Raw genomic sequence first — 26933 nt, 5'->3', positions numbered from 1 at the left:
CAAATTACTATGAAATGCTAATGGAATTATAGAATTAAAACTCAAACCTCTTATTTTAATTCCAGCCGTGCTGTGATCTTACTCGTCATCCTCTGTCATCATCACGGTGCCCTGTGGTGAAGAGCAATGTCATCCATTTTTAAAAGCCAACTCTGTGAAAATTGAGTGAGCAACACCCTCAAATAATGTACATTCACTTTTTTAATGAAAGAATAGTGTTGGCAACAGCCTTATTAAGATCACAGGTAAATTGGGAACAATGCAGAGCCTAAAGATAGGGAGTGTATAAACTACAAGTAGCCTGGTTATTGTTTCATCATATCACCATGCATTAGTAGTACAGCAGCTGCTTATAATGTTTAATTTTTCTGTGTTTGTCCTAAAATAAGTTTGAAGTTTGTAAAATGCTGCATTTTTTCTGTAGTTCCTCAGGATGATTTGGACGAAAATGGTAAAAACAAGGCTTGGTTAACATTTTAACTAAAACTTAGGGTCAGAACTAAAAAAGAAATGTGAAATGTGTAATATATTTTGCAGGCTATTAAAAGTAGCCACCCATGTAAGCCGTATGAGGGGAGTCGACACAAATACATTTGTAAATTATTATAAAAAAACTGAAACACAAGGTCTTTTTTTAGAGGGCCAAAAAAAAAAAGTTTCTTTTTAGGATCCTACCAACATTCCTGATGGATAAGTCAAAGGATTTGAGTGCACAGAGCTTTTTGAAGGGCACAGGCGGAAAGAAAAAAAATAGCATCCTCAAAACTTTAGAGGTCACTTTAGCACCCATTTTGGCTGCCATGGAGACAGGATGGCGTGCCTCCTGCCTCTAAAGAGGAGCATTCAACAACTGACCCATGTGCATGCATGAGGCAAGACTGAAATGGAGAAGGCCCACAGAAAGAGCTGGAAACTAAAACACATCATGAAAATATTATGCACTTTGATCGACTCCACTGCTGAAGGAATAGCACTTCTAGACCCTTTAACATTAGAGCAGACCAAACCAATTTGGATACTTTGTATGGATTACTTGCAATTTACCAACATCTGGGATAACTTGCATGTTGAGGGACGCACATATTTAAAAGGTTGGCTTATACATGTAGTGGCTAGGGAGGTCAGGGTTCATCCCCTAACCGGGAGGTTGCTGATTGAGCCTCTGCTTGGGGAAGATGACTGAGGCCATTTGGTGCTCAGAGATGGCAGCTGGTATAACAGCCCTGCCTGATGCTTACCACCATCAGGGTGAATTTGTGTATGAATAAACGTAGTGCTTTATAGCGCTTGATAAAGCATTATAAAAGTACAGGCAACTTACAAATATGCATTTTTCTAAAGTTGTGATAAAGAAGTGACATCAGAGATGGTACAACCCTAAACCGCAAATAAACATTAAAATGAGCCACAATGTCAATTTGGTCACTATATACTGCACCCTCACAAAGGCAGGAAGGGAAATTGTACAAACTGTTCAGTGTACATCTGTTTGTCCTTGGCTGTAATGTTCAGTTACTGAACAGTTACTACACTTACACAAATAGTTGCAATTCGGTCATTCCCTACCTTACTGCACATAACATGACAAAATTACATCAATCTAATGATGTAATTTACTGTTTGTTCATAACTGAATGTGGAAAAAAAGCAGTAACCCATCCAAATTATAAACAAATACAGACCACAATCCACAGGTACATCACTCCACCTCACATTATCACACAGCTATTAAGAACATTCATTGGTGCTAGAAATATTACTGAACTGCTTGTTTTACATTCAGAATTATTTTAACAGTCTGCAAAAACGATTTCCTGCTCTCATTACACAACAAAGCAACACTTTTACTGTTATTGCAGGGGTAACGTCATCTTGATCTGGTCTTTGGCCTGTTCTGTTGCTGCGGACCCTCCCGTCCTCCTGCTGTGAGTTAGTTTGTGCTGAGGAGTATGTTCATCTTCCTCCTCTGTGTTAAACTTTGTCGGCCAACGCTCTCCACTCTAATGCATTTTGTAGTCCTGAGAGATCGCTGCCTCACACAGTTGCCCTTTGAAATCCAGTTCAAAAGTGAAGTCCAAGTCACGCTGTGGGTGAGCATGGAAAGAGACAAAAGAGAGCGAGTTTTTCAGTCAAACTGAGACAACAACCGATCAAACACTCAGCAAAGAGCACAAAAGATTTCAGGCCTTAGGCAGAACAATTAGGCTATATGTTTTGACCAAACAGCAGGACGTCAGAGCTTTTACATTTGGAAACAGGAGAAGGTAAACACTGCCTCTCTGTTCCTTAAAGGGTGGAGAGGACACTGACAAGGTCAACATTAAAACCTGCTGTTTGTTCAAGGCGCCGCAGTGCTGCTGCACCAAAACCTAGAGGAGAAAACAACCTGCAGTGTGCAGACTGTACAGGGAATGGGTGATTGCTTTAACAGCACCTCTAATATTGATCGAAAAGGGCATGCATTTTTTCTAACTCATACAATATAACCATTAGATATACATTGAACTCACAATATTTTTCTCATTGGGCTTCATTGTAAAGCTGCCAGTAATTTCTTCGCCTCTTCGGACTGTCAGATAATCCTCCAGGTAAAAAACGGTCTGCTTCCAGTGGGTGTGGGGAGCATCTGGAGCTGCAGAACACAAACAAAAGCACTTCTGCAACATTAATCAGATATCTCAGTTATAATTGGTTAGTGAACAGTCTATTGTAGCCGGTGAATAATAAAAACCTCCTCAACTCTCAGTAGTTTTCTGAAGCTTTGCAGCAGGGTTTTGAGCTTCTTCACACACATTATTATTTTTTGGATGGAAAATTATGCATACATTTTAACAATTTTATATTTTAGTAAGCTCCTGTTTCCTAAAACATAGAATTGAAACACATGAAAGTCATCAGTCATTAGAAAATAGGTCAAATAAAAGAATGTCAACAATGAAACACTAATAAGACTGTTGATATATAACTCATCTTAACGACTAAATGGTTTGCATACATACAACTTGGCATCACCCCCCCCCCCATTTTGTAGCTTTTTCTGAACCTACGACTTTACGATCAACCAGAAGCAGTTCCACACAAATATATCGTGATATAATATGTTTGACGAAATTGTTTATATAAACAACTTTCTTTTTTAAGTAAGCATTTTAAATGCCACAATAAACACATTTAATGAATTTTATTGCCAATCAATGCCTTAATTGAAAAAATTATAACTTAATGATTTTTAATGACCCGCGGAAACCCTGTAAGAAAACGCCTTCCTTTGACGGGACTCTGTGATGCAGTTAATGACATCATTAACACTAAACAGACAGAAAGTGCTGGGCTGGCCCCTCCCATGAACCTGCTCTGGATGTACAGTAGGATGTCTAAAGGACAATCACTGTTTAGTTTATGCATAATAACAGAAACCATCCATCCATCTTCTATACCTAATTGTTCATCAGTGTCATGGTGGAGCTGGTGACCATACCTTAGCAGTCTAAGGACAAAAGGCGCGAGGGGGGGCGAACCCTGGACAGTAGATCCTAAAGCAGGGGGGGAATTCCAAGACCCGCAAAATGAGGTAATGATTTGATAGTAGTGGCCCAAAGACGGCTGAAGAAAGGCGGATGTATGGATGGTTTTAAAAGTTTCTATTGTAGAAATAATTTTCTTGGATCTGAACTGCAACATGAAGCCTGCACAGAGAAACCAATCATGTGAGGCATTTACAGCAGCAATGTTTAACTAAAGCATTATGACTAACTAAAAACCGAGGTGCTGTCATGAATTTCTTTTGGGGAAAAAGGGTTCATTACCTTTAGTTACAAACGTATGTTTGTAACTAAATATTTAAATACAACAGCGAATAAATATGCTGGTTTTTTTTGTCTTATGATATAATTCATAATTGTTTTTTTTATTATTGAACTCAGATGGTTTCTGAAAGTATTTTAGAAAAGTGTTCAAAATAATTTTTTTCTAGCAAAGCTTATGAACAGTAATAACCACATTTTTTATTTTGTCTACTTCAAAACACAACACTAGTGGATTTTATTGGGTTTTTAAGGTGCAGACGAACACAAAGCAGAGCATTATTATGAAGTGATTGATATATCTGTTTTTTTTAATTATTTAAATAGAATACAGAGTCATTTGATTAGGTCGAACATGTGTGTTTTTATATATAGAAATTACTTAAAATTTCCTGTTTTTCACCGCAGTGGTTTGTTGGAGATCATAAGTGAACTTAATCCATCATCAAGACCAAGAAACCCAGCAGACAGGTCAGGGGGAAAGCTGAGGAGAATCTTAAATCAGACTCAGATTTCTATAGCTTTGAATAACATCTCCCAGACCTCTGTTAGTGATACGTTTTCCTACGCTGCCTTCTATCTGCTTGTACTCTGTGCAGGGAGACAGAGGAGATGTGGCCAACACTTAATGCCATCTGCATTAAAACATGTAAGTTTACTCCAGAGTCCTGACAGTCACTGATGACTTCAGGGAGCTTTTAAAGGACACTCGAATTGAATATCTGCCAGTCTTCCTGGGGCGCCCTGGTTGTTTCGGCTTTAGGGACAACTCTCTTTAAGTTCTTAGATAAAAGGAGCTGCCAGTCAGTTTGACAGCAGGACTGGCTCAGCTCACATTATTTAGGGATGGTTCCAAACAGATGCTGAGAAAAGAGGTCTGCTTCTTGCGCAAATGCAACCGATGACATGGCATTCCATTGACAGGCCTGAGATGGAGTGTTTGACCTCCTCATAGATTGTTTTCCTCGGCTGAGATCAAAAGTCTGATGCAGTTTGCTTTCAGGGTTTCTCTCTTGACACTCTGTGTGTAAAACTTTGATCTCTATCTTAAAGATTTTTGGCAGGTTAGTCTTCACATCTGACCCTGGGAAAATGGTTGACAAACATGTTCACAGAAAATCAATAGGGAAGTGAAGAGACAGAAAAGAAAATCTGGCGTTAGAAAAGGAAGAATTGAATTCTTTGTGTTGAAGATGAAAGGTCTCTTTGAGGGTTATTTTAGGACAAGAAGAGGATTTGTGATTATTTCCGGTAAAGGAGTGGCGGCCTAATTGTTAGGGCATAGGGCTTAGCATCCTCAGGTTGTGAGTTCAAAACCCACTCCCACAGAGCGCCACTCTGGCTCCCTGAGCAAAAGACCCAATATGCACCCTGACAGTGCACAATTGCAGTCCACTGCTCCCCAAGCGGATGGGTTAAATGCAGAGAGTGAATTCGTTGCACTGTACTTGTGACAATAAAAATGCTGGAAGAGTCACTTTTTAAAGAAATCTAATCATCTTTGTTTACATCAGCCACTAGAGGTCAGTCACACACCGGTTTTGATGAAGCGATTTTACTTTTAACTCCAATACAAGAAAGAAAGACCTTTGAGCTTCTCTGTTAATAGACTACTTCAATTTATAAGCACAGCCAGGACCTCTTAACTACATCATAATATAACCTAGATTTTTTTTGTTTTGTTTCATAGCTGGAATAATCAGCTGTGTGGCCCTCCATCCATCCATCACTCTATCCATCCAGGCATCTTACCGCTGGTATCCGGGATCTCGTTCTTTCGGTCATGACCAAAAGCTCACGACCATAGATAAGAGGTTGTAATATAGATCGATTGGTAAATTGAGAGCTTTGCCTTTTGGCTCAGCTCTCTCTTCACATCTCGTCCACAATGGAACGGTACTGTCTGGCCAAAGGTTTTATTCGTGACATTTTGATCTCTAAATGTCTTTTGATGTCAGAGAGTAGAATTTCCTCACTGCACCTAATGTTGATGTTCTGTAGCTTTATATTTAACAGATTCATAATCCGTTTAGATGAAAAATCATTGTTTGGAAGAAGAATCTCTGATGTTTGCAGACTGATGCCATCCTACACACATTGCATGTTTAATATCCAGCTCCTAGCAGAGGAATAGTTGAGCTCTTACCTGTGGAAAATCCTGTCTTTTTGTGACACTTGGTAAACTCGATCTTAAAGAAGGTGACAAGTGCATGGATGTAGTCGTTCCTCTGGATTTGCAAGGAGAACGCTGAGGTGAACGAGAGATCCTCTGGTTTCACTGTGTAGATGTCAACCTCCTAAAAAATGGATTTCTAAAATCAGCAAAGATACAGAACTGCTTCTGCAGCTCTTTTCTAAACATCTCTGTATGAATTTTCCTTAGAAACTGAGAACAGTATGACTATAATATTTCACATTGGAATTCTGTTCAGCAGAAATATTCTTGAACTCAAGATTAATTTATATTAAAACCAAAACTTCAATATTTTGGGGGGATTTTATGCAGCAGAACAAAAAACACCAAACAGGAAAAACTGCTTTTCAAAATGTTTACCTCCAAAATTTGGACAATGTGCTACGTATTCATCCTTCTTTAATCTGCATGTGCATTTTTTTTTGAAGAGGTTAAGTCTTTTCCAAAATTTGCAAAAATCCTCCACTATACCTTTTAGATGTGTATCTCTTTTGTCAAAAGATGAAATGACGATTATAAATAGACACCAAAAAAAACTATGTTTCTGTTTATTTTATCTGGTGATTTTTAAAGATCATGAAGAAAATATTTCACACTCTGGTTACTGTAAATAATTATGTTATCCCAGCATAGAGAGGACATGGAACGTTTTTAATCTTTCCAAGGCCTGCACTGCAGTGCTGGGTTTCTGATATATCAGTGCCTCACTTCTAAAGCTTTCATTAGTGCAGATAAAATATTTACTGTAGAGGAACAAGCCTTATAGCTGCTGGCAATTAAAATCGATGCACAATTATTTGGTCCTAGCTGTAAATGTTAGAAAATATATTTATTTTACTGTATATCTGCTTGGGAAAAGAAAAACCAATGGTCATATTTAAAGGTCTATTTATTTTTCTTAAGTAATTCTTGACAGACTAAAATGACAAAACATGAAGGCAATTGTTCTAAATTTCTTTCTTTACATTCTTACCCATTTTTCTGAGTTTTAATTCATTGAATCAACGGTTCTCTGTAGAGCTGCACAGTTCCACCACTCTTAGAAGGTCAAGCAGTGACCATTTAAAGATGGAGCAGAAAGCAATAAGGATTGTTTTTCTATCACACAGGAGAGACTGATAAAAGTCAAGGTGTTTTCACGCAGCAAAGATCAGTCAGGATAGAGGGGAGACCAGACAAAAACCTGTAATCAATGTCAGCGATAAGGGGGTTTCGATGAGAACAACTGGGTAGACAGGCAGCTGTTGTCATGCACGGTGCAGCAGCCTTATCAGGGAATAGACATGCACTAAACATCAAGGTCAGACTCATTCCCCAATGTGCACTCTGACAGAAAGCTCATCATTCAGATGTTATTACTTATTAGGTGTATTTAACACCTGGTGCCAGACATGTTCACTAATGATGCTATAATGGTAGATCAATAATGGTAATATTCATTTCTACATACTTAGCTATGCTAGATCCTAAAAAATGGCAAATTATAAATTTCGAGGATGTGAGTTCAAACTTGGCTAAATAGCACATCAAGTTTATTGCTAAAAATCAAGAAATGCTTAAATGAAAAAGATACTCTTTTAGGAGACATACTAGGTGGTAGAAATGTTGACTCTTTTCTTCTGTTCATGCTTTTTGCTTTTTTATCACAATTAAATATTTTAGTTTATGCCGTGGGGCTTAGTCTCAAACACAGATAGGCTGAGTAACTAAAACGACAACACAAACGTTTTTAAATAAATCAAAGAAAAACAAGCTTTGAACAATCCTGGTTAAAACAGCAGATTAGAAAACTTATTGGACTTTTTCTTTTATTTATAATCTGAATTCATATAGCTAACTTAATGAGATCCAATAACTCATCCAGGATGATTTTCAAGAGAGACCTGTTTGAAAATGTCCCTTGGCAGCAACTGTTGCTGATGACTGACAATAAGTCCTTTATGACACTCTGAAGGATTTTTGACCCACTGTTTGAAAAAAAACACTTAAATTTATCTACCTTTTTTAGGTAATCAACTGTAATGAGTTTTTTTTTTTAATGTCAGGTCATATCATTATAAACAGATTTAAAAGTTTTACTGTAGCTTTCATTATTTTGGAGCTGTAACCCTCAGTTTTAAACTTACAGTGAAGTCACGAAATGACTTAAAACACTTTCAATCAGTAGTTTCATAAAAAGAGCAGAGATAATAGTTTCATTAAAGCTTCTGGCCATGTATTTACCACCACTGTAATTCTCTGGAGTCAAAAAGAAATCTGGCATGCCTGTGGCTATTGTAATTAATAATTATAGATGGAAAGAAGCAATTATTTCTTTACATACATTAGCAGTTCCCAGTCAAACACCAGCCGAATGGCAGCCTACTCCCCTGCGACTCCCAGCCATATCCCCTCCAACTTCCAGCCACTGGCCTTCTCCTGGGCATGCATTTTTTTTTTACTCTGACTGCCCCATTTAACTGAATTACAGTGTCTGACCAGGAGAAGACACTCCTTGTTGCATCTTAATGTCCAAAAATCATGACAGAAAGAATATTTTAGTACAAAGATTGAAAAGGAGGATTGGCAGAAGGACCAGCCAAGGGCCCATCAAGGAAAGCGGGGAAATTTTGAATGGCTTCTACAATAGGGCAATTTCTTATAGATAGCTCTTTATGTCAATGAATACTAAATATATTTTTGTATATTGCTGTTTAAAGGCTTGTTAAAGATTCAGGATTCATATTAGAAAAATTTTCAACCCTTTCTTTTTATATATATATATATATATATATATATATATATATATATATATATATATATATATATATATATATATATATATATATATATATATATACTGTATGATTGTTATGTTAGGTGCCATCAAGGTCAAAGCCTTTGACTCAAAGGCTTTAAAACGGCCAGAAATCTTTTTTGATCTTTATCGTTTATGTTTACAGTTACCTTTTAAGCAGTTAGTAAAATTGCTTAAAAGTAATCAGAAGAAATAAACTTAAATGTTAAATGAATTAATGTTAGCTTTATCACAGAACAGTTTGGTTTTAGCCTGAGAAAAAAATACCTGCTGGCCTCCCTTTGCCAGCCTGTAAATTTATTTATACTCATGGCTCTTAGTCAGCTGGTATCGTAATGTTATTCTGACAGAAAAAAGAACAGTACGACATCTTTAAAAGGCGGGGACCCTTAAGATCGTTCTTTTTTTACTAACTATGGTGGCTTTCAAGAAAAAAATGCATCACAGCACATTCACAGATTTTTGCAGCCATACAATTATATAAAGCTCAGAAAATCTAATAAAAAATGTTGAACTGCTGAGAAGAAAGCTTTCAGAAGCAGCAGGGGTCAGTGTTTCTGCACATACAGGAAACTTCTTGACACTGGTGTGTAAAAGGGTAGCAAAGTAGACATATAATATAGACATCAAGAACAGATTGAGTCACAGGAGGAAGAATCTGGATTTGACTCACAGAAGGCGCCTTTGGATCTTTCAAGGCATTTTTAAAAACAGATTTTAAGAAAAGCTCCTGCTGACAGTAATGCATCCTGAGAATACTCGCATATGACGCTGCCTGTTGTCTTAGAAAGTAGATCCACTCATAGTTTTCTATATAAACACCTCCATGAGGAAACAATAGGATCAAAACATCCCTCAGGAGCAAATTTGCCAGACTTTAAAGCAGCAGCTTGGTGACGGATGATTCATTTTCCAGCATGATGCAGAATCGTATCACAAAGTAAAGGTGATGAAGAAGCAGCTTTAAAACAGGATTAAAATAAAAAAAAAAAAAATGTTCAGTCTATAGCAAGAAACTCCCCAGGTATGCAAATCATTCTATAAACCTGGATATGTTTCCTCATAAAAGCATCTAAAACATATTAAATGTCATAGAAATGTCTAAAAAATTGGTCTAAATACAATCAGGCTGTAAAGTTGTAACAATATTTCTCCAAATTTTTTTGCTCTAATTTTACAAAAAACTACAAAAAAGGGTGATGCAATATTTGAGCTTCAATATTTAAGCTGTTTAAAAATAATACGCCTGTGCAACCTTTCAATCAGGTCTGAAGTAGGTTTTAAAAAACAGATTTACAGGCTTTTATGGCACTGCTTCTTTCTAATTATTAACAACAAATAGTCCATGTGTGCTGCTCCTGATAAATAACGTAATAAAGATGCCTGTTGTGAAAAATGCCACCGGAGAGAGCATCATTGCTTTTCTCCGTCTCAAATTGTTGTGCAGCTTTGGTCATGTTAGGATTAATTTATTAAAATTGACAGTTAATAAATATAAAATGCAAAGTGAAAGCAGAAATTGAAATAGCTGTGTCGCATTTTTATTTTTGGTGTTCCTCCCCAAAGTGATCTGAAAACAAAAAGTCTGAAGGCGTCCTGATCCCACGTGGCAAAAAATACATATTTCAATCTAAATCTTCATCTACATTCTAATGCCCAAAACTATTTACCGTGAGAATTTAGCCATCATATTACCCACCTTGACCAGGCAGGAGGTGGTCACCACCTGTTTGGGGTCCACCACGTCCACCAGGGGCTCCTTCATTGCCACGTTGCGGATGCAGGTCATGTCAAAGCCATACACATTCTCCCACCCTGTTAAAGACAAAGTTATTTACACAGCATGTTTTCACTTGCTGTGTTTAGCTTTTATTGCAAACACATGAACTCATTTTGTTCTGGCTCCAGAAATAACCAAGCGAGAAGAGAAGAAGGAGGAGGAATCCCTGGTTGAGGCTCCATGAGTCATATGATCTACGACCCATCAGATACACCCCCAAATATTCAGAATGATTAAGTGTGTTGCACTAAAAGTCATATTTTGTTAGGCAACACGTTTTTATTATGAGCCTTATTAAAGTCAGACTTCAATCCTGGGTGGCAAATCCACGTTGCCTGAGTTACGTAAATCATCCTATACATTATTCATACAGGCTCTTACGATAAATATGTGAGCAAGCAGCTCTGTCATGACCCAAAAGGCGTGCCCAACATGAGTGCCTAGGATGACAGGTTATGATGAACAGGTCAGAAAAGGCCAGAGGACTTTTAAGATTTAGTATATTTGCAATTCTTGCTGTGGGCTTATCTGAGAGTCTGTGCAGCCAAGAGGAGCAGCATGATCACCACAGGCTCTTAGGATACAGAAATCCTTTAAGGGACCACTGTTTAGTCAGCATAAAGGTTTTTTCTCAGGCACATTGCCAGGGGGATAAATGTTTACAGTCATTATGACTCACACCTCAGAGTGAGACATTTGACTTTCCAGAATCACAGCAGATCACAGTGAAGTCACCAAAATTCACAAGGAGACTCTTCAGGGTCTAGGGCCACATGACTTTTCTCTGACTACCCAGCAGGGCACATGTGAGACCTTCAGCTCTTGTTTATCTGACTGCTGCATTCTGGAAAAAAAAAAAAACACATTGGCGGTGCTGCTCTTGTGTTTTGTGACTCTCCTCCAATAAACTCACCCACAGTCCTCCTGGGCAGGTCTGGGTGGGATCAGTGATGGAGGGTATTTTTGATCTATGATGTCAGTTATTGCCTCCAGTCTTGAGCCCAAGAGATGGTTCTGAATGAGAACCACAACCATGCTTTTTCTAAAGGTGTCCATTCATCATCCAGCTGTTTTTAAAGTCACATAGAGCCACAAAGGTCACACAAAACTCAGGAAGCATGAGGTGAAACTTTAGATTACATACAAACTTGAATGATGCACTTACAATGTATTTTGAAGTCCTTGTATTGCCTGTCTTCAATGGCCAGCACATACAAGGAGGCGCGGTCAGGAAACATCAAGCCACCAGTCTTCTGTTTAAAAAAAAAAAAAGAGAAAATGAAACAAATGACTTAGAAAATACAGAATGAAATAATCAAAGTTGAACTGAAAACTTGAACAGAACCAAAAATCCAGATCAACAGATAACGATAATACCTCCCCAACATCCCCAATTAAAAAGCTAAATATTTAACAATAGGCTGTGAATCATTCATTCAAAATGTTATTACATAACAGCTGATTGAGCTTGGCTGGATTTTACTCCCACTGCATCAAAATAAGATGCATTTTCTTCTAAAAACACTTAGACAACCTGGGTGTCGTACCAGCCACTTGTCCCTTGCAAAGATGACGGTGTTGAGCATGGATTCGTAGAACAAACAGTACCCCATCCATTCTGATATAATGATGTCCACCTTCTCGACAGGAAGCTCCACCTCCTCCACCTTCCCTTTGAATATGGTGACAACTGAAACACACAGAACGAATGCAATAATCAGAAACCATAATGCACATACAGCACAGAATCACTGATTGTTAGAGATTGGCCATAACAGATGTCGAACTAGAGCCTTTGGTATTTTGAAAGAGTTTTTGTACATACAGAATAACAATTAACAGAGTGGGTGGGAAAAACACTTCCACAGCAGCTCTGATGAAGCACCAATTGAATCTGGCTCAGTAGGGGACTTCAGTGGATTGGATCTTTGCTCTACTGGAAAATAATTGACTTCAGATTCTGCCTCAGTGAGAAGTTACTAGAGTTCTTTTGTTGAAACAAGCGACTGCCACAATGACATGTGAGCCATGCTCTCCGATTGCTTCCAGCTCCTTCACTGTCCAACACACTGCAAACACTGCTCATATTTTCTAAATGACAGCAGTGCATTTGGTATTCATAGGTATACAGATAGGACATTTGCTGGCAGCACAGTTTATGAAGCTATTAGTTTGTTGCTGTGGGGCTAGTGGCTTTGCAGGAAATTAGTTTTTTGTTGTTGTTGCAGGACTTCAGAGATTAAACTCCTTTGCATACATTTAAAAAAACACCCCATTGCAAACTGATGCATCCAAGAAAAACAGAGCAAAGGTGAAACACAAAAACTTCTTTTTTTATGAATTCACATCTACTGGGATTACACTCTGTCTGCTTTTAAATTTCATCTTCCTACTTTCTATTCCTGCTTTCTTTCATTCCTTTTTATGACAATCATTTTATCTAATGCTCCCTTAACCATAATTAACAAAAAAATGTCTTTCCTAACAAAGTTATAGAGGTGTAATTGTTTGACATAAATGTTATTTACAGGTCTTTATTTCAGAAAATTATTTAAGGAAGTAAAGTTTAGAATAATAGGGTACTTTCTACTACCCTAAAAACTCCGTATTGCAGTTTTAGGGCTTTTTCCACTTGTGCTCAGTGTCATCAGGAGGCACCGAGGAACAGCTGCAGCTCTTACCGCTGTCAAGGTGGTTGGACTTGATGATCCTTTCTGAGTACTCTGATATGCTGGAACATTCAATCTGTTGAATACATGAACATAAGAAGATGTTTAAAGCAACATTCTCTGCATTCACTTTGTTTACGTTTCTGTTCAAGTTTACTGCACTGAACCAAACTGGATCTTTCTTTTATTACTTTTTTGCAGAGTTTGACATGTTTTATATGCAACAAACTGAGGATTGTGCATATTAAATATCTCACCTTTTGATTTAAGTGTGATCTGGTGAGTGATAAATAAAGATATGAAACTCTGGCTATATTTTTTAACAGAGGTCATACATTTTCCCTCTGAGGATGCACACAGATGCATTAGGATCTTGAAGTAGCGCTGCTCTACCCTCTGGTGGTAATTAGCCAAGGACTGTTCAAATGGCTTCTGTTGCCTCTGGTGCTTAATAAATATTACTGCACCAATTAGATTAATAATCAGGAATGCATACAGCGTGCTCAAGGTGTTTGCATGTGTTTTTGTACTGCTGAAGTATAAAAATCAGGACAAGAATGTCAGGGCTTCTGAATATTTCCTCATCTCCATTTCTTACTAAATCTCACTTGAAAGAGATGGATATCTGGTATGAATCCATTAGGCTCTCGCTTCAGTAACCTGGAGACATGATGACAGAAGCATTCTATTACACGTTTCTTTTAGAGATACTTAACAAGTGCCAGGAAGAGTCACTGTCACTGTGGTCAAGCCTGAAAGGTCCCACTCATGATGAATGAATCAGTGCATAGAAGTAGCAAGTGCATGTTTCTAACTTTGCCCTGATGTCATGCCTCCCTTCTATCTGGGCTATTAACATTCGACTCAGTCTTAATACAGTTCAGAAGAGAGAAGTAATTACTGATCTTACTTACAGATATTTCAGCTTAATTTCTTTGAAATAACTCGAGTTAATTATTTAAATTTTATAAGATTAACTTGAGTAATTTCACAGAAAATAACTTTTAGGTTTCTACCATCTTCAAATCCTTGTTTTGTCAAAAAGACTCAAGCAAACAACACTAAGAAAAGAAATGGGTGATGGGTGAAATGAATTACAAAGTTCTTGCTGGTTTAATGAAATCAAAAGTGCAACAGAAACAAAATCCAAGAAACCAAAAAACAAGGGGAAAACACACGAGGAGCCTTGGAAAGACAAGAATCCAGCACTGAAAAACTGCACAGGGAGAGTATTGCTGAGTTTGAATTCATGGGCTGCTTCCTCCGAAGGCCAGATTCGTAGGCTGATTACGTAACAGCGAGGCGCCGAGGTCGGTTCGGATTGCAAGACTCATTTTACAGTTGACAAATACATCTTTCTTTTTGCCCATTTTGAAGGACAAGTCCTGTGTATCCTATGTAGCCTTCCATCCAAGAAAGCCGGCATTTCCGTGCTCAGAGGAAAAAGGTACTTGGCGCCAAACAGTGGTCAGCTTAATATAATGCAAGTATGTGAATAGCATCATCTGAAATTAATTAAAATAGTTATATTAAATGGTTATTGAGTCAGATATGTGGGGGTAATGTTTGGTTTTTGAATTTTTTTTATCTGTCCATGTGTAAATGGGTTAAGCTGTAATTTAAGGACAGATTCTAATATATATCGGCAGTGTTGGGGACTATAAATCTGATATGATGCAGCTGTTGAAGCTTCTCAAAAATATTATTAACACCCAGAAGAGCAGTGAGAAGTTCAGTATTATTTTTTTCCCCTGCTTTATGTGTCAACTGTTACGGTTTCCAGGCGATGGCGCATACGGTGATAAAAGTCACAGAAGGCTGGACCCGTTTGAATTCACAGCCAAAACTCTTCCGGTCTCCTCATTTTCACGGACCTTGAAGGATCCAGTTCAGATAGACTGGGTCCTTGGAGGATGCAGCCTCGAAATCGAACACACCCTATATATGGGAGACAGAACATATGCTGCGGTAATCAGCTGATATGGAGCAGATGTGGATAGGAGTGACTAGATGGGAGCTAGGGGAAAGGAGACAGAAACAAGGGGACAACAGAGTAACTCGAAAAAAGCAACACAGCTTAAATATAACACTGAATGGAAAATAAACTGAAAATCAACAAAACAGAATGACATAGATAACTGAAAAGTAAAAACTCGAAGTCCAAAGGGGAGAACCGTAACACCTGGTATGGGTGAGATATATTATACGCAACAGGTAAACATTTTTCCTCAGTGTTGAGGCATTAAAAGTAGAACAAAAGTGATTATTTTATATAAAAAATGATTAAAATGTCATGACTGGAAAACGAAGCAGAACATTTCTAAAACTGAAGCTCCTAATGGTCGTGTCCAGTCTGTGGTGGTCTTTTTCTATCAAAGGTAGTTCTAGGAACGAGAGGCATTGAAAATTTTATCAAAACCTGGGCACATTAATAAAGGTAAGGAACAGATCTTTACCACCAAACTACAAGATACTATAGCTTGACTTTCTAAGAGTCCAGTATGGTCCCAGAGCAAACAGGGACCATACTGGTTAATGCTTCATACCACTGAGTGATGCCGTGTGTTGATTGGTGAGATATATTACATCAGTAAAAAAATAAAATCTAAAAATTGTAATTCTAAAAGCAAAGCACCGAATAAAAATTATCCAAACATCTACAGTAACAAAATATTTGCTCACAACGTTATTAGTTGCATAACAAAGGTATATACGAAATATGAATCATAGAGCAACAGAAATTCCACAAAGCACAAGAAATAACAACAATCAAAAAATACAAGGGTCATAGAAAAAAAAATTTGTTTAAAGAAATCTGTATTCAGTAGAATCTGATATGGATTATAGAACCAGATTTAGTTTTGTATACACTCTGTGTAAACAAAATGACAATAAAAGTTGTCTAAGTCTGTCTAAGTCTTATATCATGGTGATGATGTTCACCTGATTCATTTGTATACGACAAAGAGATTCATAAAACCGGTTTGTGTTAGAATTATTATCGTCAAACTTAAATCTGCCAGGAATCAATAAGACATTTTTACAAAGAGTGCCCAAATAAAAACAACATTGGGCCCTCAGGCTCCATGGAGTTCACTTACTCGTCTGCATTTGTTAAAGATTCAACACTTCATAGCTCAGAGCTTAAAGCTATATCCTTTCCGTTAAAGATGCACTCATTTGTAAAGTCTTCAGTTCATAGGGGTCGACACAACCCAGTCAGATTGATAGGACTGTGGAAAGCATTTTAAGTTCATAGACAAGGGGCAAAAGACAAGGGCAAAGACCCGAAAAGACGAAGAAGGAAACCAAACCCCAGGCTTTAGGTAAAGACACTGAAACACCAGAAATGCACCAGCATCTCACAAACAAAAATTCTCTTGGCAGTTCAGACTTAATCACATCTTTCCTGAAGCATGTGAATAGAAGTGGAGTCAAAAAAATAAGCTCCACATGATCACCTCAAGCTGAGGGGGAGTATGCACCATTTATTTTCAGACATGCCTTGAGTCAAAATTACTTCTGCAAATAAACAGAACACTGGCACAGGGAATATTCTTGGATCACAGCCTGTTCAGGAACCTGAATACTTTTATTAGCTGCGAATCAGTCAAAGAAAGCTCTAAAATGTGCAACAAGGTCTGATATAGCAAATCTGCTGTCTATATAAAAGCAATTCAGGAATATACAGTAACGGTTTAGTATCATGGTTTTCTTTGACTCCTACAGAAAACCTAATGACTAACATTAAGTGATTTGGTCACTTAATACTCAGTCATAGGATCAGATCCAATGGTATTAGAGTATGATGACAGACAAGAACATATCTTACCCCGTAGACGTGCTTTGCTCCTGCTTTGGCTGCAAACATGGAGAGGATCCCAGTCCCACTTCCAACATCCAACACTATTTTATCCTTGAAGATGTGCTTGTTGTGATACATGGAGTTTCTGTAGGTTAGTGTCCTCACCTCATCCTTCAGCATTTCCTGAATTTTGCAAGACAACATACAGTAAGTAACGTATTACTGTTTGAAAACTTTTGGGGGGGGGGGGCTTTGCTCCAAACTGAAGATGTCCATTGGGTCTGTGAAGGCTGGATTTGCTGATGTACAGCAGAGCACTTAGAAATAACACACAGCTTTCAGCTAATCTCTATCTGTTTCCTCCCAGCTGTGTGCTTCACTTAAATCCATATTTAATGTATCTGGATGTGCACTAGAGCCAGCAGGTTCAGCCTTTGTGCTCTTCTATTGTGCTTGAGACGGCACTGATGCAAAGAGACTATGCCGAAGTGACAAAAATATATGTGACCTACATTCCTAAAATATAAAACCAAATCATGTTACAGGTCACAGAAGGAACAAAGTCTTATTTCCGCTTGCTTCACAACTCCCTGTTTTCACTTTGAGGAATAAAACTGAAGAATATCAGCAGGAAGAGGATCTGAGATTAGCAGAGAAAGAGAGGAATATGTGTGATATACATACAATGGTTACAATGCATGAAATAAATGAATATGGAAGGAGGAGTGGAGAACTACTGGTTAGACCAGGGGGGCTTGCTTTTTTGAAAACTGCAAGAACCCAATTAAAACCACAGCCTGCGTTCCTGAGCGAGACCCCATTGCAAGGTTCCAAATTGCAATGACAAAATAAAGGTTACTCTTACAATAAGGTTTGGTTAGTTCATATGTTTTAGAAATGATCTGGCTATGTTATCCTTCTTTTATCAAATACATAAAGAGTATTATAGAGAACACATCTCATCTTGACTCAGCAGACGCTCAACAAGGATAAATTCCAGTACTCAACAGAACCTTTCCCACAGGAAAGGTGAAGATTTCCTGCCTTTTAAAGTGGCTGCGCTGCTATAACCTCAACCATCTCTAAAACCCTCTCTGTCATAAAGGTCTGAGTTAAAAGCTTCTGAACATAAGAGAGGAGGAGAGGAGGCTGCCAAGAAGATTGACCTTAAGGAGATTATTATTCCTGAATAAGACACGAAAAGGCCTCCTCTGCTGAGGAAAATGTATATTGCTTTACCAACATAAAACCCCAAAAAAGGTTTAAATGATCTTTGTATTTGTTTCTTTTAGATGTCTCAAAATATTATAAGAGAATAAAACTGGTACTAAACCTTTCCAATAAATCAGCATTGCTACTTTTGCTCTCTCTCTACGTTTAAATCAATTCTTACAGCTATTTCTGAGCCCTAAATGTTTGCGAATCCATCTCTCAATCCTTTAACTATATTTGATCCGAAGCTGCTTCCTCCCAACTTGATTATTGATTCCTGTAAATGGTAGCATTATCTCCTACAAACCGGCGATAATTTAGACACAAAACTAAGTAAAGGGGAGGGAGTTATTCGCTAAATGCATTCAATGCATTAAATATATATTTACGTTAACATTATATAAATATGTAAAGATATTCAGAAAATTTCTTAATTATTGTGACACAATATCTAAAATGTGGTGGATAATGTGTTTTCTCTATACTTGTAAAAATCTGATAGGATTGTTAAAATAATGCTTTTGCATTTTGAAAACCAATCAATTGTAATGGCTACACTGTAAATCGTTCTACTCTTAGTAATACCAATAAACATATATTTTAATCTAATGAATGCAATTTGAAATTTAAGCCTGAGTGCAACTTAATGCAGAAATATTCGCAAAAGGCCACATCTGCGAAGCCTCACAGTCTTGAAGAGCCATCTGCCACCTAGGCTGCATCGGCATCCAACTGCTTTGTGAGTACCCCCTTCTATGTTTTCATTTTATTTTCAATAGCTTTACAGTTCACTGGGTCCGGCTTTAGCTGAGGGCAGTGAAACAGTTGTCTAAAGGTACTGTACAGGACCTTTACATATTTCTTCTCTTTCTGCATTTTTGTTCTTACTTTAATGTTTAAGAAAACCTGACTTGAGACACCAAAACTTGTAATAACCTTAAAAAAAATTGTTTTCAAATAATTATTATTTCACTTCTGGAGACCAGCACCAGCACCCCTCGTGACCCCACTTGGGATAAGCATGTTTGAAAATGGATGGATGGATGGATAATAATTATTTCATTGTTAAAGCAGCATCGTGTAACTTTTAGCCTCCAGGGGCACTAGTTTGTTTGAGAGCCTGATGCCAGACTTCTTTGGATCATTAGTTAGAGAATAAGACAAAGCCACATTCACCTTCAACATTATATCCTACAACATAAGAATCAATCATACTATGTCTAAGAGTCATATCTGTTTTGGTCCCTTCGAAAAGTTTTATCTTAATGATGATTATGTAATGGGAGCTCATTCATTGATGGATCTGACTCTCTAGGCACGTTTTTGAGAAGTGCAGCACACATGGAACATCTATACAAACCTTATGTTGCGTATTATCTGATTTAAAAAAAGCATATATAAGTTACTTATTGTTGCTTTAAGGAAAATCAACTCAAACCAAATGGGCTGGATGTGACATGGTAATCACTTCCTAAGTCAGGACTTAACTGTGATTAGCATAATTTCTGCTTTCCTATAAGCACTAATATAAAACTTTACCTCATGAATCCCAAAGTGGGCATATGAGTCAAAGTAGTAGTCTCGTGAAGTCATCTCCTCTGGGCTGTGGAACTTGGCCATCCTGCCACGTCCCGGACAGCTGGGGAGACTTGCAGCATGGGGGGTGTGTGGTGTGAGAGAAGGCCAAGGGGTAGGCTGGACAGAAGGCACCGGCTTGGGCAAGGAAGTCGGCTGCACTGATTGAGAAGGAATAATGCGTACTGGCCGTGGTTGGGTCTGAGGCTGCTTCAAAAAAAGAAACAAAGACAAGTAGTCATTTCATAACGGCAACAACAGTTTATACCAATCAGTTCATCATCATAAAACCCTTTATTACTGACTGAAATCCCCGTGACTTGTGAGAATAAGCAAACATGAAGTCCACCTGTCTGCAGCAGTAGGCAGAACAGGACTATCACCTGTTGGGAAGGTGTCTGAGTTTTTTTTTTAATGAGAAAGATAGAGAGACGGATAAACAAACAGAGAGTCTGTCTGCGGAGAGCCAACAAACTATTCTGATTTTCTTCTCATTCCAACTACCAGGCATCTAAAAATATATTTGGAAAAACACACATTTGGCAAGATAAATTAGATTTTCTGGTGTTCAGAAGTCTAACAGTGATTAAAAGTGATCGTAAGAACTGTAATTTCTAAGTTTGACATTATTTCTGTCCGATTATTCCAGTAACATAAAAATATTAATAAAAAGACAATGAATGCAATAAATAGGGTATGGAGCAGAGAAAGAAAGTCTGTAAGGGTATTGTTACCTTTCCAGGTGGCATAAAAAACAAATGCCTTTGATGGCTTAAATTATTTAAATGAAAGAATAATAAACTATTTTTGAGAATTATTAATCCTTGTTCAAAGGAGACGTCTCTATACACCTTTTGAGCATTGGATTAAAATGCCTTTAAACTGGGTCAGATATTCTGAGTATCCTTCCAGAAGCTTCTTATAGTGTTTTTTTGGAATTTGGGCCCATGCCTCCTGATAGCACTGTTAGAACTAGGACAGAGTCATAGGCCTCATCACCCATTTTTTCTCTGAGGCTGAAATCTGGGCAAAGTCATGGGGAATTCCAAAATATTGACTCTGTTGTCCTAAAGCCACGTTGTAACTAATCTGGTGGTGTTGTTGGGGTCATAAGGACTCACTGTGTCCTAACTTTCTGGCAGACGTCTTTAGATTTCTGTTCAGTACTTTCACATAATATTCTTCCCTCATGATTCAGCCTATTTTGTCAAGTGAAACGGTCTCATATATTCCCATAGTGATCGGTATCTTATTTCAGCATCAGGAAACAGTTGCACAGTGATGTGGAGTAAAGGTGAATAAACACCTTTTATCAATGAATGCATTCATTCATCCATCTATTGTCTATACACACTTGCTCATGCAGGATAATGGGGAGGCTGGAGTTTATCATCAATATAAACAACCATCACAGGACAAACAACCATGTGCAGACACATGCTCACACCTACTGTAAGGACAATTTAGAGAGCCCGGTTAACCTTGCCATCATGTTTTGGACTGTCAGAGAAAGGCAAGTACTGAGAGAGAGCCACACATCCATGTGTGAATTTTTTTTTTATATATGATCCTAATTGATGTCAAATAGCAAGGGTAAAACCAAAGTAATTAGTCTATTATAACCTCATCAAGATAAAAGCTGCAAAGGATGCTTAGTTCTTAGATTGGTGAGGTTTTCTAAGCTGGAGTCACAAAGCAACATGCAATACCCACGGTTCATTTAAAGCCTTAAATACAGTACTTTAAATACAACTCTGGTAACCTGGCACAACAAAATATGTTTTATTTGAACCAGCCAAAGAATTCGGAACAACCTCGGGAGTCAGCCAAGTCGGACAATCTATTGTGTCTTATTATTTTGTGTGAGCAATTCAAACAAGCTGAGTGGTTTAGTACAGTTAGAGGAAAGCAGTTGGGGAGACAGTTGAGAGGACACAGAAAAGAAAACTGTAGATCCAGTCTGCCTTTGGCCCTGGGAACAGATAAACACATTTGTGCTTCTATTTCTGTGAGGCTTGCTATTTGAGAAGGATGCATCTGTCCCTCCTTCTTCTACAATACAGAGGACACAGTTTTGTCTGTTAAGGTTATACTTGTTAAAATCTAGAAATGATCAACACATGAGTCTAATTTTGAATGAAACAACTGTCATACTTTAGATAATATGTTTTTATGCGGATCTCATCCTTTCATCAGGAAAGCAATCCTCTAAATACAGTACCTTGAAATGGAATTCATAGCACTCAACCTTTTCCTCATTTTGTCACATTACAGACACACTTTTCACCTGGCTTTCCATGAATTTTATGTGATAAATCAACACAAAGTAGCACACATTTAAAAAATACGGAAATGATACATTTTTTTTTTTTTTTACAATAAATCTGTGATGTGTATTCTTATGCAGGTCACATTGGGTTAACATGCACTGCAATCTCTACATCGAGTCTTTTTTATAACCTGTAACCATTTAGACTTTGAGCTGAACTTTTACTATGCCTTTGAACATATAATTCCACTGTTTTCCTGTATTTAGCTCCATCCCTCTTCACATAGACTCCAAGCTTACTTATATCTGCCAAAGAAAAGGGACTCCAAAGCATTAGGTTGTCACCAGCATTCTCTAGAAGATTGCACCTGAACACACCTCCTATTTTTACAAGTTTGCTGCCCTGCTTTTAATGGCTGTGATCATATCCCTCTATAACAAAAAATATATAGTCTAAAAACATATTTATGGGCATAGAAAACTATAATCTGTGTGGTCAACACTTTCTTCCTCTTTAGCTGTCAATATCTGCACATCCCCAAAGCATCTTTGTTAAAGGTTATAGAGGGTCCCCTATAACATTTCCCATTGCAGATTGAACAGAAACAAGATTCGTTCAATCTCTTCACTATAGGCTGCACAAACTAAGTTTTAAAAAATAGAAACATACATATATATATACTAGCCGCACCGGGCTATAAGCTGATACCCACTGAACTGTCCACCATCAAACCAGTTGGTGGAGCTCTATATGTCACCCCTACAGTAGGGACGAACAAGAATGCTATCTCCTGTTAGCTTGCGGAAGTAAGGCAAGGCAAGGCAATTTTATTTGTATAGCACAATTTCGTACATGGACAATTCAAAATGCTTTAGATGAATTAGATAATAAAATAGAAGAAAATAAAAGTAGAAGAAAAGTAAACTCATTTGTAAACCAAATAAAACAATTGGACCACAAAAAATCTGAATAAAAGCAAGTAAACAAAACATGATAAAAGCAGGTAAAGAAGAAAATAAAACAGTTGGACCAGAACCTTAAAATAATGACACCTCAGTTAACAGTTTAACTTCAACAGTCAAAGGCAGTTTTAAACAAATGGGGTTTTTAACTTGGACTTAAAAGTGCTGATGAAGATTCTCAGTCATCCAGGTCATAGTCATTCCGTGAAAATTTAAAAAATAATCCACTACTCCACCATTAATCCAGTAAAACAATCCACTGGACTTGGTTTCCAAGTCCAGTGGATTGTTTTTTTTTTATACTTTTATGGAATTAGACTTAAAAGAGCTCTGACTTTCAGCACCTTTGCAGTTTTTTGAGAATTTGTTCCAGATAAGTGGAGAATAGGAACTACATGCTGCTTCTCCATGTTTGGTTCTAGTTCTGGGTAGACAGAGTAGGCTGGAACTAGAGGACCTGCGTGGTCTGAGAGGTTCATACACTGAGAAAAAAATCTGTATTGAGGCACTGATCGATTCGGTGATTTATAGACTAATAGAAGGATTTTAATGTATATTCTCTGAGCTACAGGAAGCCAATGGAAGGTTTTCAGCACTTTGCTCTACGTAAGAGCATCTAATGAAATATGGGGCATTTTCAGCTCTTTATTTCAGCTCTGCAGGAGTTGCACAGTCTCGTCATTGGTTAGACAGCTTTAATACAGCATATTAAAGTTAAAATGTATGAATTTCAAGACATCTGTTCTTTGTAATGCCTGCTGCTTTTGTGCTGAATGAAAATTAGCTCCTTCTTTGATTTCGAGCTTTGTATAAACCACGTTTTAAATCATGGGGGGAAAAGTAATGGCTTATAATCCGGAAAGTATGGTACCTTTATTATTTTTAAGCCAAATAAAATAAATTCCAAAAGTATAACTGTTCTAATTGTAGTTTATTGTTGTTTGGGAGAATAATCAATATTTGAAATTAGACAGACCTTCTAAACAGATATGCCCAAAGCAGGTAAGAGCACATTTGGACAAAAAGTATTTTCGTAAAGACTAAAACAACTTTCCTTTCTGCATACAGACACTAAATGTTAGGTTTTTGTTTCTGTTATGTTTTTCATTTGCTCCTTGTTTTCTAGTGTTTAGTTTTCTTTTCACCATGTTTCTTTATCCTAGTTATTTGATTATTATTTTGTTGTTGTTTTCTTATTAGTTCCTGTCTTCCAGCTTTTCATTTGTTATCCTCTGCTGCCCTCGTGTGTCCTCTTTCTCTTGCTCTGTTTTCTGTTCAGCCCTCACCTGTTTTCAATTCCCTCATTAGCCCTCTCCCTGTCTCTGTCCCCTTTAAAAGCCCTCCCTCTTCAGTTCTTGTTTGCTGGATCCTTGTCTAACCTCTCGTCTAACCCCTGGTCTATCGTCTGTCTGCCTTCCTCGTCTCTTCCTGGTTCCTAGACTTTGGTTTTCCCCTGATGTCTCCTAGGTTCTGGTTCGTGAGTTATTTTTTGTTGGATTTTTTTATTCCTGCCTCAGTGCCTGTGAACCTCCTGCCTCAGTGCCTGTGAACCTTATTAAACCACTTAAATTCACCTCTGCCAACTCGTCACTGCATTTGGGTCCTCTGCAACAAACACAATTTCATGACAGAATGGAAAACCTGGAAGACAGGAACTAATAAGAAAACAACAACAAAATAATAATCAAATAACTAGGATAAAGAAACATGGTGAAAAGAAAACTAAACACTAGAAATCAAGGAGCAAAAGAAAAACATAACAGAAACAGAAACCTAACACTAAACAGTTGTGACAGTAAAGACCACCTCCTTCTTAAACTAGTTAGGGCTGAATATCATATCACAAGCATGTGACTGCCATCAAGAGCAGTTATACTGTTTAAGATAATTTCATAGGAGGGGGGAATTACAAGCTACATAAGACTGACTCTAAGCAAAGGGTGGTTCACATCCAGATAACACCACTCGCCGAAGGTCACATTATAGATTATCTTTAAATGAGCTGTGCCAGCATATTTTAGAAGAGGGGTGAAATACACTTGATCAGTTTCTCTGGAGGTCAATTCTGCTGTTTGTAAAACATCTATACTTTTACTTAGATGGCTTTTAGATCTGCCACCCTCCTCAGGAGCTACTCCATGACTAACAGCAATCCCCTTGACTGGACCGCAAAGTACCGCAGGACCTTGGACAGCGCACGCATTTCCCAGCAGATTGAAGTAGAACCCTGTTCTGCTAATGTCCTACGTTATAAGGTATAGCTACAACAGCAAGGTTTTATAGAAATACGACATTCATTTTAAATTACTGAAACCACTGCAAAGCATCTTAAATATGCAAATAATGTGACAATTTATTTAAAATCTGCCAAGACTAGCAGAACATGCCTTTATTAAGATTTTTGCGGAGGGAGAGTCAGTCTGCAGCCAGTCTGATCCCGGACAGTCAGCCCTCAATGATTAGACTGTTGCAACACCTAGGATATACCGCAGGACTCTTGCTGCATTTAACTTTCCGGTTTGAATTAGCAAACGGAGCTCTGCAACATTTGTAAGGATTTTCAAATTCACGGTGTGCACTCACCTCACTACGCTCAGTCTCCGCCATTTTTCTCCCTAGGAGCATGCAGCGCGACGAATGCTTAATTCCCATCAGAGCCTGCACAAATGTAAACTTAAAAGTTGAAAGAAAAGCCTTTCAGCTTCCCACTCTTAGTCTTCTTAGTTCCTCACAGATAAATACCTATCTGTTATTTCCAAAACGGCAATGCTCTGAACGTGCGTTATTATTTTGAAAAAGGCAAATAAAGTTTACATTGATTAGTTCTGCAAAATCTAAAGAACATTCAGCGGTTATTCAATGTCACTACCTGATGTTGATTCAACGGTGACTTGACGTCAAAATGCCAGCTGGAAAAAGAAAAGTCAAAGAAGTCCCATTAAGCTTAACACCGTTTCTATAAAGTGTGGTGGATTCCAAGGAGCAAAAGTTTGAAGAGAAACGGGCGCAGTGACAGAGCAGCAGCATCCTGTCCCATGGCCCGCAGAGCGCACACTGAAATCTTCCCCAAAAAACATTAAAAAAAAAATAAAATAAAGCAGCAGATTCACACCAACAGGATGTTTCTTCTCCAGTTTGATTGATTCCTGCACCGCTACATTGTGTCTAAAAATAGTCCTTGTCGCTGCTGCTTCATGGAGAGCGGAGAAAAGAAAATTAGTCACTGCGTACAGAAATTAGTCGGAGAATTTCTTATCAGCTCGCGTCACAGTTAATGTCATATTTAATGAAACAGAGTCTATCTGAATATCTGCTCCAGATGATCAGCCTCTCCATCGGTGGGTGCAGAAAGTTGCACTGGGTCCACATTTACATCTCCTCTCTATCTCCCTCTGTCTCCCTCTATATCTCTCACACACACCCACAAGTGGGAGAGGAAGAGAAGGCGGTTGTCTCAAAGGAACTTGTGTTAAATTTGTTCACATCAGGTGAGCCCTGTCAATCTATTTATACTTCCAATTTAGCCTGGTAACAGACTGCTGCACCCTAAATGCACCAGGGAGCATGATCACATATCCTTCTTTCCAGCAGCTGTAAGACTTTACAGCCATCACTGTTCCCAACAACCTCAATAACGTGTTACATTCATGCTGATTCTTGCCCAGTTTCTCTTTGTCACTTAAACAATATGCTGCTGTCATTTTGATCATCTCTGATGTTGCTGCTATTTTTCACATATCCATTACTGCAAAAAATGTCCACAGCTGTTTATTGATTATTAACCCATGGGGGCAGAACTTTACACTGTGTTTTATCATATCATTTGTTTAAATTTTGTATATGGCTGCTTGCACAAACACACTGTT

At 37.9% G+C, this 26933-nt stretch overlaps 1 protein-coding gene across 6 annotated transcripts; it reads right to left on the bottom strand.

Moving 5' to 3' along the window:
* Positions 1-183: 183 nt before the first annotated feature.
* On the bottom strand, positions 184-26478 carry LOC119795233 (protein arginine N-methyltransferase 8-B). Of its 6 annotated transcripts, none has more exons than XM_038303118.1 (11): positions 25937-26478; positions 25651-25740; positions 19800-20045; positions 17076-17231; positions 13256-13319; positions 12122-12264; positions 11740-11827; positions 10494-10609; positions 5950-6100; positions 2511-2632; positions 184-2084 (listed from the first exon to the last, which is right to left on the bottom strand). In XM_038303118.1, exons 2-11 carry the CDS (start codon positions 25717-25719, stop codon positions 2001-2003), a joined length of 1239 nt encoding a protein of 412 aa, XP_038159046.1. In that variant the 5' UTR covers positions 25720-25740; positions 25937-26478; the 3' UTR covers positions 184-2000. The 6 variants fall into 6 exon arrangements, with proteins under 6 accessions (XP_038159046.1, XP_038159047.1, XP_038159048.1 ...); XM_038303119.1 differs by having other exon boundaries at positions 25651-25725; XM_038303120.1 differs by having other exon boundaries at positions 19800-20042; positions 25937-26477.
* Between the last annotated feature and the right edge of the window lie 455 nt (positions 26479-26933).

The sequence above is a fragment of the Cyprinodon tularosa genome, unplaced genomic scaffold (genome assembly GCF_016077235.1).
Source record: "Cyprinodon tularosa strain WSP-4 unplaced genomic scaffold, ASM1607723v1 ctg504, whole genome shotgun sequence".
In the NCBI taxonomy this organism is placed as follows: domain Eukaryota; kingdom Metazoa; phylum Chordata; class Actinopteri; order Cyprinodontiformes; family Cyprinodontidae; genus Cyprinodon; species Cyprinodon tularosa.
The sequence above is the reverse complement of the archived record's forward strand: the minus strand, read 5'-3'. Positions and strand labels throughout refer to the sequence as shown.

What these genes read in the sequence shown, in the direction of transcription:
- LOC119795233 (XM_038303118.1), bottom strand. Translation starts at nt 25,719, where the DNA reads ATGGGAATTAAGCATTCGTCGCGCTGCATGCTCCTAGGGAGAAAAATG. An exon ending in CGGAGACTGAGCGTAGTGAG is followed by an intron (nt 20,046 to 25,650) that starts GTGAGTGCACAC and finishes CTTTTTTTGAAG; the next exon opens with CAGCCTCAGACCCAACCACG. An exon ending in TTGCAAGGGACAAGTGGCTG is followed by an intron (nt 11,828 to 12,121) that starts GTACGACACCCA and finishes TTTTTTAAACAG; the next exon opens with AAGACTGGTGGCTTGATGTT.